Source organism: Mastigoproctus giganteus, chromosome 6 (genome assembly GCF_048544385.1).
Source record: "Mastigoproctus giganteus isolate SK-2022 chromosome 6, ASM4854438v1, whole genome shotgun sequence".
Lineage (NCBI taxonomy): Eukaryota > Metazoa > Arthropoda > Arachnida > Uropygi > Thelyphonidae > Mastigoproctus > Mastigoproctus giganteus.
Genome location: NC_143580.1, coordinates 20,073,889 through 20,088,965, shown reverse-complemented (window position 1 = coordinate 20,088,965; position 15,077 = coordinate 20,073,889). Strand labels below are relative to the sequence as shown.

Below are 15,077 nucleotides of genomic sequence, written 5' to 3'. Positions count from 1 at the left end.
TTTGGATTAACTGGGAAATCGATTATCTGGGATTTTTTTTTTACCATCTATCCCGGAAAATCAAGAGTCTGTATTTTATTTTATAGGAATGAAAATTTTTCACCTTACTTTATTTTTAGAAAAACAAAATTCTACCGTATATTTAATCAAAATAAAAGAGAGAGACAGTTTTGTCACAAAATTATCCAAATATCTCTAGCACAAAACAAAGTAATTTAAAAAAAACAATAGAAAACGTTTCCCATTGAAAAATTATGTATGAAAGGTACTAGATATGCAAAGTAATAATTTCACCACAAGCATTTTCTATACTTGTTCAAGGGTTCTCATTTAAAATGGAAAACAAAGATTTACCGAACTTAGATAATTTTGCATCACATCCAGCTAAAAGTACTCCCAAATGGGACGAGCCCAGCAATTCTGCCATTATAGGAAGAATATCTGATTTTTTTTTTTTATAATAGTGTCAAAGTATCTCTTATGATTTTTGCTGAGGCTCTCCAAGAGATCGTTAAATATCTTTCCTTTAAGTTTGAATTTTAGCCTAAGAAACAAAGTAATTGCAAGGACCAAGATCCAGAGAGTAAAAGGATTTCGGCAGAAGAACTAGAAACAGCCAATCAGTACTTTTAAACACTACTTGAACATCTATGCTTTTGATGAAGCAATTTCTCCAAAAGCCATTTGTAATATGCCATGTTTCTGAAGCTATTTTACCACTTATGAAAATTCCTCTGTTCTTTTCGATCAGTCATTTAGCAAAAATCACAAAGCATGCTATATATATCTTCAAAAGCAGCTTCACATGTGACTAAACAACATAGAATGCTGTATAGCAAGTTACACCACCATGAAAGTACTCTTTTACCTAACTAGAAAAAATTCATGCTGAAATCAATAGCATTATTATGGAGCCATTCTCATAACTTTTGGGCAATACCTTGTATACTCTGCAAGGTCAGATTAAGTTTGTCTCAAGTATAGTTATTAATTAAGCAGAAAACACAATTTTTACTTGTATCAGTTCTGAGTTACCAAGAATTAATTCCAACTTAGACAACATAACATCTCTTTAAATTCAGGTACAATATACCTGAATTTAAAAATTATAGAAAAACTTAACATTTCGTTTTTATTTTATTTTTTAATACTGATCTTAAATATGAAAGGTTATTGAAACCTACAGTAATCTAATACGGTGGATGGGTTTTGGGCTGCAAGCTAAAAGAAATTTACTGATACTGGACTTCAGTGGCTGTAGATTGTAATTATGTAAGTTGTAAATGCGTAAGAGTGATCAGGGTTGACCTGGGCTTTTTTTTTTTTTTTTTTTTTTTTTTACAGAAGGCGTGTGTGTGCATGTATGCACACCAGAAAAAAACTTTTCACAGCAGATGGTGGTACCACTGTTCTTAGTCCTTTGCACAAATAGGAGGTGGACAAAATAATTGAAATACCTGATATGAACGAAGTAGTTTTTGTAATGGCTGTATGATGTATTTATGATCATGCAGTGAGTTAGTTTTTATTTCTTGCAAATAGTACTGTGATGGAAAGATAAAAGCTGATATCAAAAGTTAGCATTAGTACAGGCATTTGATGCAAGAAAGCAAGCTTATGCAGCATCAGCCAAAAAAAAATAATAAAATAACAAATAAATAAATAAACCAATAAAAAATAAATAAATAAACCAATAAAAAATAAATAAATAAAAAATAACCACTTCCACTTCACCCCTCTGTTCGTTCGAAATACCTGTCCAGCTGAGCCTTAAACTTATTTAGGCTATCAACTTCCACGACAAGGGATGGAAGTCTATTCCACCAACCAACCACCCGCTGGCTAAAGGCAAATTTCCTCACGTCTATTCTACATCTGTCTTTCCTCAATTTGAATTTATGCCCTCTCAGGTGGTTATTCTGAGCAAGAGGAAGAATCCCATCAGCATTGAGCATGCTCAAACCATTCAAGGCTTTATACACCTCTATCAGATCACCTTGCTGGTGCCTAGTCTCCAGACACTGTAATTTGCAAAACTTAAGCCTTTCTTCGTAAGAGCACCCCTTTGTTCCATTCACCAATCTTGTTGCCCTTCTCTGTACTCGTTCCAGCATCTCTACATCCTTCTTGAAATGAGGCCTCCAGACCTGTATACAGTACTCTAGGTGTGGCCTGACCATTGCCTTATACAAGGGAATAATCACCTCCTTATCCCTGCTAGAAAAATTCCTATATATCATCGACAATACACCATGAGCTACTCTTGCAGCCCGTCTGCACTGCTCAGAAAACTTATTATCTGCCTGCACAACCACCTCCAGGTCCCTTTCATTCTCTACCACTGTCAGTGTACCACAGAGTTGATACGTTGCTCTGCGGTTGCTGTTTCCCATATGTAGTACTTCACATTTGTCTATGTTAAACTTCATTTGCCACCTCTCAGCCCATCTGCTCAACCTTTCCAGATCCTGTTGCAGTAGCATAGTGTCAGTAGTGTCCTTGACAACCCTGCCAACCTTCGTATCGTCTGCAAACTTGGACATTAAGCTTGATATACCATCATCAATATCATTTATAAATACAGAAAACAATAATGGACCCAATACTGAACCCTGAGGGACTCCACTAATAACATTAGTCCACGATGAGCAGTGTCCATTGATTACCACTCTCCATCTTCTCCCCCTCAACCACCCCTTTATCCATAGCAGCAATTTGCCTCCAATGCCACACTGCTCCAATTTGTGCAGCAGTCTTCCATTTGCAACAGTATCAAAAGCCTTTCTAAGATCCAAGTATATAATATCAAAGTTATTCCCTACATCCAGTTCTTTTGTGGTGGCATCATAGTATCCAATCAAATTGGTCAGGCAAGACTTCCCCTTAACAAAACCATGCTGTGTCTGAGCTATAACTGAAGTCTTGTCTAGATGATCCTGCAGTGCTTCTTTAACCAGTGCCTCCATTAATTTTCTGGGAACAGAAGTTAAACTCACAGGTCTATAATTACTTGTGTCGCCCTTTGATCCTCCTTCGTGAATTGGGGTCACATTTGCACATCTCCAGTCCATGGGTACTTCCCCTGAGTCCAAGGAAGCTCTCATAATTATGGCTAAGGGTTTGCTTACTTCCTTTGCTGCCTCCTTGAATATAACTGGATAGATCCCATCCACCCCAGGTGCCTTTCTTGTATTTATCTTCAACAATTTCTCCTCCACTTTACTCTCAGTTATTACAAGATTCTCTAGCTTACTGCCAGAGTTGAATACACCTCTGGCCTTCCCCTCGCTGAATAACTCCTCATGTGTGAATGTCGATGCAAAATATTCATTTAGTTTGTTAGCTACCTGAGCAGGATCATCAACAGTTGACCCATCGATATCAAGTGGACCAATCTGATTCATCCCCTTCCTTCTAGAGTTTACATAAGTAAAGAACTCTTTGCTGTTTTTCTTTGCATCCCTTGCTAAAGATTTCTCGTAATCTGCCTTCGCCTGCCTAACCTCCTTTGTAACTTGGTTACAGATCAACTTGTATCTATCATAGGCTTCTGTGTCACGTGTTAATTTGTATGTATCCCATGCATTTTTCTTCTCTGCCATATGCCTCATTAGTTCATCTGACATCCATTTAAGCCTAAACCCTGAACAATATTTCTTAGTTGGTATGTAAAGCCTAGTAGCTTCCAAGATAAGTTCTTTGAATGCTTCCCATTTTGAATTTGCTGTTGGTAACATCATCAGTTGGTCCCACTGTATAGAATTTAAATACTGTCTCAGTCCATCATAGTCGCCTTTACGAAAGCAATAACCCTTCCCTTTACCCCTAATAGTAGTTACCTCTTTGAGTAAATCCCACTTCAGCACACGGTGATCACTGCCGATTATGTCCTGTGCATATTAGAAGCAGCACAAGATAGACCCTGTCATTCTGAGTGTGAACAAAATAATTGAAATACCTGATATGAACGAAGTAGTTTTTGTAATGGCTGTATGATGTATTAATGATCATGCAGTGAGTTTGTTTTTATTTCTTGCAGACAGTACTGTGAAGGAAAGATAAAAGCTGATATCAAAAGTTTCAAGACTATGCTCTAATACACACAATCAAGTGTATACAATGTTGGTTTGAGGATTATGAAACTGAGCTAAGCATCTCACATGGCCTGCACAATCACTAGATAAATGTTATTGAGCCACTGAGCTTGAAACATTTCTCCATGAAGAATAGTCCAATATTCCTCTTAAGACAGTTCAAGGTTTATTTGAATCTATTCCATATAGAATACAAGCTGTTTTAAAAGCAAAGGACAGCCCAACACATTATTAATACATACCTGTAACTCTTATCACAGGTTATTTATTTTGTCCACCCCCTGTAATAATGTCCTGTGCATGTGCACATTAGAAGCAGCACAAGATAGACCCTGTCATTCTGAGTGTGAAACAGTGCTGTATCATCAATTTTAAAAGAGAAAGAGAAAGTGAAACTGGCTGAGATTCACCTCAAGTTATGTGCACACATGTGAAAGGGGACCTGATCATAAAGAATGCGAATAAGTTGCTCACCTGCTGAGGTTTGTACACATGCTCAGGTACAAACCTCAGCTGTCACTGAACATTCTTCATATCAACAAACTGAATTTGAAAATCATGTGAATTACTGCATGTGACATCATACTGAAAGTATGTGTAAGTACTGGAAATGTAGAGGCAATTATTGACAAACACTTATCATTCAAGGAAGTGTGAACATGGGGTCTCAAAGTCACTGATATTTGATCAAAAGGCACAATGTGTTGCAATTTCAGACAAGAACTGTAACTTGAGGGAAATGCTCTTCTCATGAAGCAAACAGTGACTTGCAATGATACATGGGTAAAAAAATCAAGACAGACATCAGCTAGATCATGGCAAGTGTTGTACTGGATTTATAAGTGGGGTGAGTCTTGTTGATTTTTTGACAACCATAAAATTCACAACTTTAACTCACCTTCAGAGAACAATGCTCAAATAAAATAAAAAAATTGCCAAAAATTGAGTCTCCAGATGTTTTTGGGCTCAGAATTAGTTTAGCCTGCACAGGAAAAGGCTATGGCCTTAATATTCCTAACAAAACAAACTTCGAGTTTCTACATGTTTCCATGGTATTATACTAACTTTTAAACAAATAGCATTTCAAAAGGGTAATCAGGAATTCATTTAAAGGATAAGAGAGTACTATAACAGCCTGGTTGGAGACTTGTACTAACTTGCAACTATTCAGAAAAATGGCAATTTCTAGTGACAAATTGTAACAAATCAGTAAAAAATTTAATTTGTTCAATGTGAGGCGACACCTATTTTTCCTATTCCTAAGCCTATTTTTCAACTAAGCTAAATATATTTAATAATTTTATAACTGGAAAGTATAATTTCCTTTTTTTTATTAAAGTTTGTTGTTAAATTGATTTTTTTTCTTCACAGTTATTGATTTTTAAGCACTTCAATAATAAATAATATGAAACACAAAACTTACAGAAGCATTGCACAACACACACATATTAGGAAAGAAAACCTTTTGGAATCAGCTAATAATGAATCCCATACTCGAAGGACATCTAAAACAAGAAGAAGAAGATTAGAGTTATGTTGTTTTTAATATGAAGGTTAATTTTTTTTTTTAATTGACCCTAATTTGGAGTCTAATCACAGTGAAATATTTAACAATATATGGTTTTTAGAGAGTAAAAACTATACAATTCAAAACTTTATAGTTATATTATTCAATTTATAATCTTATACAAACTCATAATGTGAGATGATAGCTTTTAGAGATAGCTCAACTTTTATTTTTCTTCTTTTTTTTTTCACTTAGTAATACAAACATAATACCAATATTGATGAAATAGCAGATTAAAATCTATGTGCATATTAAGTTTAAAATATATGAGTATATACTAAAATCGAATTGAATTCAACACAAGAGATTAAAAAGTGCACATTCAGTGTCAGATAAGTACAAATTGATTCATTTAAGCAAACTTACTAAATTTATCGTAAATTATGTACTATATAATAATAATAATAATAATAAATGACACTATTATACCATGTGAAATTATTAACAAAATAGGTTTTATTAAACTCATACCAAATACAAGTCAATTTCTATACTAAATTGTTAGGGGGAATAGAAGAACATTTAAAAACTCTGTAAAATAAATTGATAGACATGTAATCAGAAGTGATTTATAACAAAATTTTTTTTTCAAATTTTAGATTATGTTATAAGACAATCTGATGTGTGTTCAGGAATTCAGAAACTATAAAAACTATATACAAAAGGTAAAACACAAGATAAAATGGTAACCATGAAACTGTACATACCTATGGCTCTATGGATATGGCCCTCTTCCTACATTGCAATTCAATTACAACCGTACCTTCCTAGTGCACAAGCTTTATACATAATAATAATAAATCAAATTGAGATGTAGGAAGTACAAGGACTGTAGATATGTATAATTTTCATGGTTACCGCTATTTACATAATAGCAATATACTAACACCTCTCTAATCCATAGGAATTTATCCTGAGTTCAGTGATGCCCTCATAATTAACTTTAACATTTCAAATTCCCTTGCTTTGCTGCCTCCCTCAAAATTACAGGAAAATGTGAAGTGTAATTTAAATTATCTGATTAGTCAGATCAGATAATCTGAATTACACTGAACATCTAATGTTTGATGATTAGAATCTGGTAAGCTCAACAGGGCAGCCAAAGCAGAATAAATAAATTTCTTGCATAATTTAACCTTAAAACTTCAAAATTAAACTCATATGGTGTTAATTAATTCTAACATCATAATGAGGGATATGCAATTATACTTAAGATGCCATTTACAATATAATAATCTTAAGTAGTAAAAAATCTTATAGTACAGTGTAATTTATTTTATTTTTCATTCCAGATCAGAGAAACAAAAACTGTGTGGAATGGTAGCAGCAACAAAAGTTACGCTTGCCATTGATCACATTTGTCAGTCTCATAATGGTGTTTATATGAAAGAAATTTTTACTTTGAGTTCAGTATTATTTAAGCTTTAGTAACTATCACTATAGTAATAGGCAAACAGGAAATAATGACTAAGGAAGAAAATCCAATCCATTAATATTGCAATTCCACTATTTATTGTATACATTTCCTCAAAAAAGATGTTTTCATAGATAACATCAAAAAAGCAAGAGTTACATTAGAGTTGTATCACAACAGCCAAAGAAGCTTCTAAGTTTCCATTAAAATTATTACTCAAAATCCAATGTTTTCTTATCAGTTATAATACACATAGGTACTACTGATAAGAAAAGTAAATAAATAAGCATTTAGTCTATTTATTTATTCCATATTAAATATAAGAGATAAAATTATAATAGTAAATAAATATTTTGTTCTTAAAGGGCCAGTAAATGTAAATTAATAGTACTTTATAAAGAAAAGTGTATAGCAGTATTCCTTCAAAACTAGGAAGATAATAATTTAGGCTGATTGGGCTAGCCAGGTGGGTAAAGTGCCTGCCTGGCAACCCAAAGGTCACGGGTTCGAATCCCGCCTTGGGCTTGGATCACAGTAAAATGCAAAAACTTTGGGGGTGCGTTATGGCCACAGAAGCAGATGTGCCAACAACTAACAAAAAAAATAATAAATAAATAATAATTCAGTGGAAACTCTAAATAGCTTATTGAGAAAAAATAATAAAAATGAAAATCACCTGGTAGAGGAAATTCTTGTGAAAGAAGAAGAGTAATCCATCGAAAACTATAATACTGGGGTCGTAATTCTTGAAACTGTAGCTTTTGCCATAATAGAAGGTCTTCTTTTTCAAGCATATTCATAAGTCTTTTCATCATTGCACCTATGCCATAGTCTGAATCATCCAGAGTTTTGATAAAGAAATCTCTTATCTCAGCCATTAAGTTGGTGAAACAAAAGAAAGAGTCAGCTTCTGCATGTTCTGAAATAAAAATTCTTTCTACTTAGTGTTAAGTGAAATTTTTATTGCCACATTAAAAATTAGACAATTTTAAATGAATACTTCTATTTTTAAAATGGAATTTCTAGTTAAAACAAACGGAAGAAAATGAATTTAATCTTACAATTTTTAAAATTACTTAGTACTGTATAGAAAAAGTGGAAAAATGCAAACACATTATTATGAATACTGAACAATGTTTAGAAAGTTAAAACAGAATACTCACGTCTCCATTCAAAATCAGGATCAGATGCAAAGGCATAGTAAATTGGTCCAATAATTTCATTCATTCCCTGAAAAAAAAAAGAAAATAAAAGAAATGCACATGAAAGTTTTTGACTAATGTGAATTTGTACGAAAAACAGACTTTACAAAATAACACAAAAAGTGTTAAGTTTTTACTTAAAATTTTTTGTATCTTTTTGTATTCTGTACACTAATAGTACTGGTTTAACATTTTAAACAGTAATTTTTGTTTTTCTGTTTTATTGCAAACATTATGAAAGATTGTTAGAGCCATTTAAAAGAAAAAAAAAGAAAAAGAAAATAAAAAAGAGCTCTTGCCCTCAAACATAACCACCTAATGTATATATAAAAGCCATCGTTGATCTCAGTTATTCATAATTCTCAAGGGATACACTTATTGCCTTGCTTTTCTTTTTAAATTGTTATGGTACTACAATTGGCTACCATTTACTGGGCTACGCATCTATTTAATCATATTTATGTCATGTACATTCTTGTTGTACGGTGCCCAGCAGAATAAAATAAGCACCCCAGGAGTTTCCTATCTTTAAACAAAATTGATGAATAACAATATTACTTTAACATTTAGTTTATTCGACATTGGTATTTTAACTACAATGCAGCTTATGTTTATAATAAATTCTAGCACTACCAATTAATAGTTAAGTTACAACAAAATCAGATTGACATTTTGTCATGCAATTAGATCAAACTTCTGTCTTGGAACGTTTTTGTAATAATGTTTCAAATTTCAATACTTATCAATGAAGCACTACTGTCATTGATGAGTATTGAATGAGACACAGAGGTCTATTAAGTAAACTCTTTACTTTATAGACCTCAATTTAATGGATGAAAAAATGTGAGTGGCACTAGAGTACTGTGTGTGTGTGTGTGTGTGTGTGTGTGTGTGTGTGTGTGTGTGTGTGTGTGTGTGTGTGTGTGTGTGTGTGCGCGCGCTATTGAGTCACAGCAGCTGTCAACAACCACCCTAGTCTGTTTGTTTACTGATACACTTGCTATTATGCTAGTCTTATGCCCTGTTTCTTTATTATATCCTTACTTAGCTTTTATCAAGGTGTTTTAGGTGTTTTACCAAGTGTATCATTGTGGTCCTAAGAAAAGTGGCAAAAAAAAAAAAAAAAGAGAGTAAGCATGTGCATCTGAGTGTTGCACAGAAATTAAAGCTGTTAAAGAAGTTACATACTCTGGTATATCTGCTTCACATGTCTGTGAGGAATATGGAATGAAAAAACAAACTGAGTCAGACACTGTACAAAGCAAGGCTAAGCTTAAGTAGTTTTTAAGGTGAACTGTTGATATTTTTGTAAAATATGCAGTATTTTAAAGAATTCTGGATTGCAAACATGACAGATTTTACAGAGTTCTTTGTACTATGATTTCTCCCTGATTGTCTTGTCCTACAGGTGTTCAGGATTGCAACTTTCTGGAGTTCTTAGTAGCATTCTTTGGGAGACCTATTGCTGCTAGGCTCTTGTAGAGGGTCTTTAGCACCATACCGGTGGTTGAGATGATCGGGATCATTGCTAGTTGTTGCATATGCCACATCTCTTTGATCTCCTGTCTTAGGTCTGTGTACTTCCTGATCTTTTCCTCATGGGGTTTTTGAGAAGTTGCCAGTGTTGGGCACCACTATGTCGAGTAGATAGGTAGCCTTTTCCTTCTTGTCAACAAGTGTTATGTTTGGCCTGTTGTGCAGGACTGTCTTATCAGTTGTTATGGTGTGGTCCCAGTACAGCTTGTGGGTTGGGGTCTCTAGTATGGCCTGGGGTTTGTACGTCTAATACAGTACACTTTTTTTTATTTTTCTCATCAAAACTGGTATTTCCTCACTAGTTTCTGATATATTATCCTGGTTACCTGGTTGTCTCTACAAGTGTACTCAATGTGGGTGATCACTGCATCCAGCGGTGATGTGTTGGATCGTTTCTGAGACCAGGTAGCATCGTCAACACATGTCATCTATCACTCTGGGCTCCTTGGCGATGTATTTTCTATATTTCTTAGTGTTGGAAGGCGTGCATGAATCCTTCAGTCTAGGGGAAGAGCATCCCACTCATGAGCCATGCACTAGAAGCAACTTCATCTCTATGTGGTCTTGATGGGGGTCTTTGCCCATCTTTCTAGCTTTGTTTGTTCTGTCTGGATTGTTGTTGTTTGGCTTTTAGGAGCATTAGCAACTAAGGCCATATTGCTCGGAGGATCTGCGGTGGTCATTCCCTGACCTTTCCACATCCTCCATATTTGGTGGGCACAGGCTCGAACCCCGGTCTAATCAAGAAGCATGTGCTATGCACTGCTGCTCCTGCCCACCTGGCTACAGAGGCACCCCTGTCTGGATGGGAGGGATTTGTTTGTTTATTTGGTTTTTAGGAGCATTAGCAACTAAGGCCATATTGCTCTGGGAATATGCGGTGGTCATTACCGGACCTTTCCGCATCCTCCGTATTTGGTGGAGACGGGCTCGAACCCCGGACTAATCAAGAAGCGTGTTACGCACTGCTGCTCCTTCCCACCTGGCTACGGAGGCGTCGGATGGGAGGGATCTAATCTGTTAGGTTGCATGGGGTGTGCAGCTTGTCTATCTATCTTATGGCCTAGTAGAGTGGTGCTGTGTTTTTCTGGAAGAAATCCTTCAGGTTTGCTATCACTTTCTTTCGTTGCTGAATGAGGTGTATCAAGCCCCCTCCCTCCTTTATGTGCTATGGTCAGTCTGTCCAACTTCGGGTGGTGTTGGTAGCTTTTGGTCATTGTCCTTGTCTTTCTCATGCTATTCTTCAGCTACGTGTTAGCCCAATCTATGATCCTGAAGGAGTACGTTAGCACTGGAACTGCATAGGTGTTTATGGCTTTTACCATACAGGTAAAGTGCAGCCATTATCAACCCACTGCAGGATGGAAGCCTCCTCAACAATTCATGCTGAGGGAAATGGACCATAATCTGCCACGCTGGTCCAGTGTGGGCTGGCAGATTGACCGTATTCAGCAGGCAGGGGCTTGAACCCCGGTCTACTCAAGGAGCGTGTGCTACTGCATTCCCACTCCTGACCACTCGGCTATGGAGGCCGTTTTACCATATTCCCTCCATTCAGCTTTACTTTGAGCAGTCTTCTGAGTCTCTCTCTCTCTCTTTTTTTTTTTTTCATGAAAACCTCAAACAAGAGAGGTATTAGAACCTATAGTACTTAGTACCGTGCTTGGGCTAGAGGTTGGGAAGACGAAAGAAGATATTGGTTGACATTATATTGCCATGGGGGATGTCTTTGTGTGTGTGCGCACGATGTAAGGAAATCAGGCGACAACTTAGTGTTGTTATGGGCCTATATGAGAGCTTGAAGGACAGGGTGGATGCCCTTAAAGGATCTAAATTGAGGGGCCCATCAAGCTCTCAGCGGCCCACATCAACGCCAGAGCTTGCACGTGGTCATCACGCAACACAGCGGCAACCCCCAAGGCAGAATGTGCTGGTCCCACAGGAACTAGTAGTTGTTGGTGAATCTATTGTCAGGTAAACAGGGAACATGCTTTGTAAAAAAGGATAGGTGGAACAGGACCAGGGTATATCTGCCAGGGGCAAAGGTTGATGACGTTGTAGACCGGATATCATCTTTTAAAGGCACAAAAGGTGACATTATTGTACAAGTTGGCACTAATGATATTAAGAGTAGGAGACCGGCGGAATTACTTAACAAGTACAGGTCATTGTTGAAAAAAAGCTGTGAATTATGGTTGAATTTGAAAGTGTCTGCAATTCTGCCCAGACACGATAGAAGAGAGTATATGATGAGAGCCTTGTCGATCAATTTGGCCCTGGAAAGATTGTGCAAGACTCAAGGAGTAGAATTTTTTTCAGCCTGGTCTGTACTTGTTAACAGGAGAGACTGCTTCTACAGGGATGGGATAAACTTAAATAGAAAGGGTGCAAAAATATTTGCTAATGCTATCGAGGCAGTGTTAGGTGGGTTGTAAAACTGCTAGCTTGGGGGGATACAAGGACTAATAGATTAACAGCAGCCACTGGCAGAGATGATAGTGATCAAAACAAGCTGCAGGATATTTCAGAGACTGCTGGGAGTCATTGTGGTACAAGTAAACACATGGGTTGTGTTAGGGTAGCTAAGAATAGGAACAGGCGCATGTATACTTGCATGTACACCAATGCTAGGAGTTAGGTAAATAAATTTGATGAATTTGAGGTATTGCTCAAAACATCAAAGGCAGATATTGTTGGGATATCAGAGACGTGGTGTCACACAGATATAAGGAATGCAGAACTGGAATTTGGAGAGTACAATGTGTACAGAAAGGATAGACAGGACAGGAAGGGAGGAGGGATTATGCTATTAGTTAAGAAACACATAAAATCCAAGGAAGTGAAGCCAGTTGACATTGCTGGACAGTGTAGTGTCGAGTCAGTTTGGTGTGACATAAGCATTGGGAGATCAAAATTGAGAGTAGGAGTGTGCTATAGGCCTAATGATTCTGATGAGTATAATAAGAAACTGTACAGAAAAATAGAGTGGGCCAGTAAATCAGAGAGTCTTATAATGGGGGATTTTAATTTCCCAGATATTGACTGGAATTTGTGGGTTGGTCGCTCACACACTAGCAAGGCTTTTGTGGATTTATTGGATGATTGTTTTCTACATCAGCATGTTCGAGAGGCAACTAGAGGGAGTAATACTCTTGATCTGATTATCAGTAGTGATTCTTCATGCATTAAGAATCTGCAGATAAAGAATCACTAGGTGGCAGTGATCACAATGCGCTGAAGTGGGATTTACTCAAAGAGGTAACTACCATCAGGGGTAAAGGGAAGAGTTTTTGCTTTCGTAAAGGCAACTATGATGGTCTGAGACATTATTTAAATTCTATACAGTGGGACCAACTGATGATGTTACCAACAGCAAATTCAAAATGGGAAGCATTCAAAGAACTTATCTTGTAAGCTGCTAGGCTTTACATACCAACTAAGAAATATTGTTCAAGGTTTAGGCCTAAATGGATGTCAGATGAACTAATGAGACATATGGCAGAGAAGAAAAATGCATGGGATACATATAAATTAATGGGTGACATGGAAGCCTATGACAGATATAAGCTGGTTTGTAACCAAGTCACAAAGAAGATTAAGCAGGTAAAGGCAGATTATGAGAAATCCTTGGCAAAGGATGCAAAGAAAAACAGAAAATTTGATTTTTCTGCCATTTGCATATTCTGTGACACCAAATTGAATTTTTAGTGCTCTCCAAAAATTTAACACTCGGAAAGTGTTCTCAGTACAATTCTTAATGTTATTGATATTAATCATATCAAACGGTTCCGACTGAAGCTCTTCATCTTATACTAGATTGTTTAACTTTGAATCTCAGTCTGTTATACAGAATTCTGTGCTAACACTTTCTTTACTACATGGATCCTTGTATATTTTGTATGAATATATAAGGATGTCATCTTACATCTTTGTATGGATGTCAGATGAACTAATGAGACTTATGGCAGAGAAGAAAAACGCATGGATTACATATAAATTAACATGTGACACAACGCCTATGATAGATATAAGTTGATCTGTAACCAAGTTACAAAAGAGGTTAGACAGGCGAAGGCAGATTATGAGAAATCTTTGGCAAAGGATGCAAAGAAAAACAGCAAAGAGTTCTTTACTTATGTAAACTCCAGAAGGAAGGGGATGAATCAGATTGGTCCACTTGATAATGATGGTTCAACTGTTGATGATCCTGCTCAGGTAGCTAACAAACTAAATGAATATTTTGCATCGACATTCACACATGAGGAGTTATTAAGCGAGGGGAATACCAGAGGTGTATTCAACTCTGGCAGTAAGCTAGATAATCTTGTAATAACTGAGAGTAAAGTGGAGGAGAAATTGTTGAAGATAAACACAAGAAAGGCACCTGAGGTGGATGGGATCTATCCAGATCTATCCAGTTATAACCTTTCGATTGAATTAGTCCACAAATGGGTAACATAAGCCAGAATATCACCAGTGGATCAACACTGACAGAATCCATATTGGCGTTCGCTGATCAGATAGAAGGTTTCTAGGTAGTGAGTTGGTGATTAATTGATTTGTTCATTACTTTAGAAAGAGTAGAAGTAATTTGCAATGGGATGATAATTGGATGGAGGGATTTGTCACCCTTTTTAGGAACTGGCTGGATATGAGCAAATTTCCAAGCAGAAGGGAAAAAACCTTTGTAATAAGAAAGTGAAAAAAAGCGGCAAAGAACAGGAGTAAGTTCAGGAGCACAGGGTTTTGAGAACAAGTGGAGAAATACCATCAGGACCTGGAGCTTTCTTAGCATCAAGATTCATCAAAATACTTCTAACATCCTTTTAACAGAAGACAATAAGAGGCTTTGAATGGAATGTGTTGGGAATGGTGGGAGGTGTTTTACCAAGATCATTAATACATGAGTTGGAAGAAAATTGGGATGCTAGCAGGTCAGCTTTATCCTTGGCTGAAGTGACAACAGAACCATCTGGTTTTGACAGAGGTGGGAGCAGAGATGGGCAAAAGTTGTGGCCAATAGCTTTGGCTAGAGACCAGAATGCTTGGCTACCATTAGGGCGAGAAGCAAGTTTTCTACTCTTAGCCTGTTCAAAATCTAGTTTTTATTAATAACTGCTGGGAGCTTTGATGTAGGCAGAAAATGAAACTGAAGAATTGGAAACAAACCAATTACGATATGCAACATTCTTCTCTTTAACAGCCTTAGCACATTTATTGGAAAATCAAGGTTTAGATAAAGGATGACATTTTAAAGTGGAGTG

General features: G+C 36.4%; 1 protein-coding gene across 1 annotated transcript in view; it reads right to left on the bottom strand.

The window, feature by feature from the left end:
* LOC150084042 (TBC1 domain family member 13) overlaps window positions 1–15,077 on the bottom strand; it is a 127,125-nt gene that overhangs the window by 18,143 nt on the left and 93,905 nt on the right. Inside the window, exons 9-11 of the mRNA XM_090375002.1 lie at window positions 8,239–8,305; window positions 7,752–7,994; window positions 5,518–5,599 (exon numbers count right to left, since the gene is read on the bottom strand). Coding sequence (XP_090231128.1) covers window positions 5,518–5,599; window positions 7,752–7,994; window positions 8,239–8,305 — 392 coding nt within the window. The remainder of the gene's footprint in view (window positions 1–5,517; window positions 5,600–7,751; window positions 7,995–8,238; window positions 8,306–15,077) is intronic.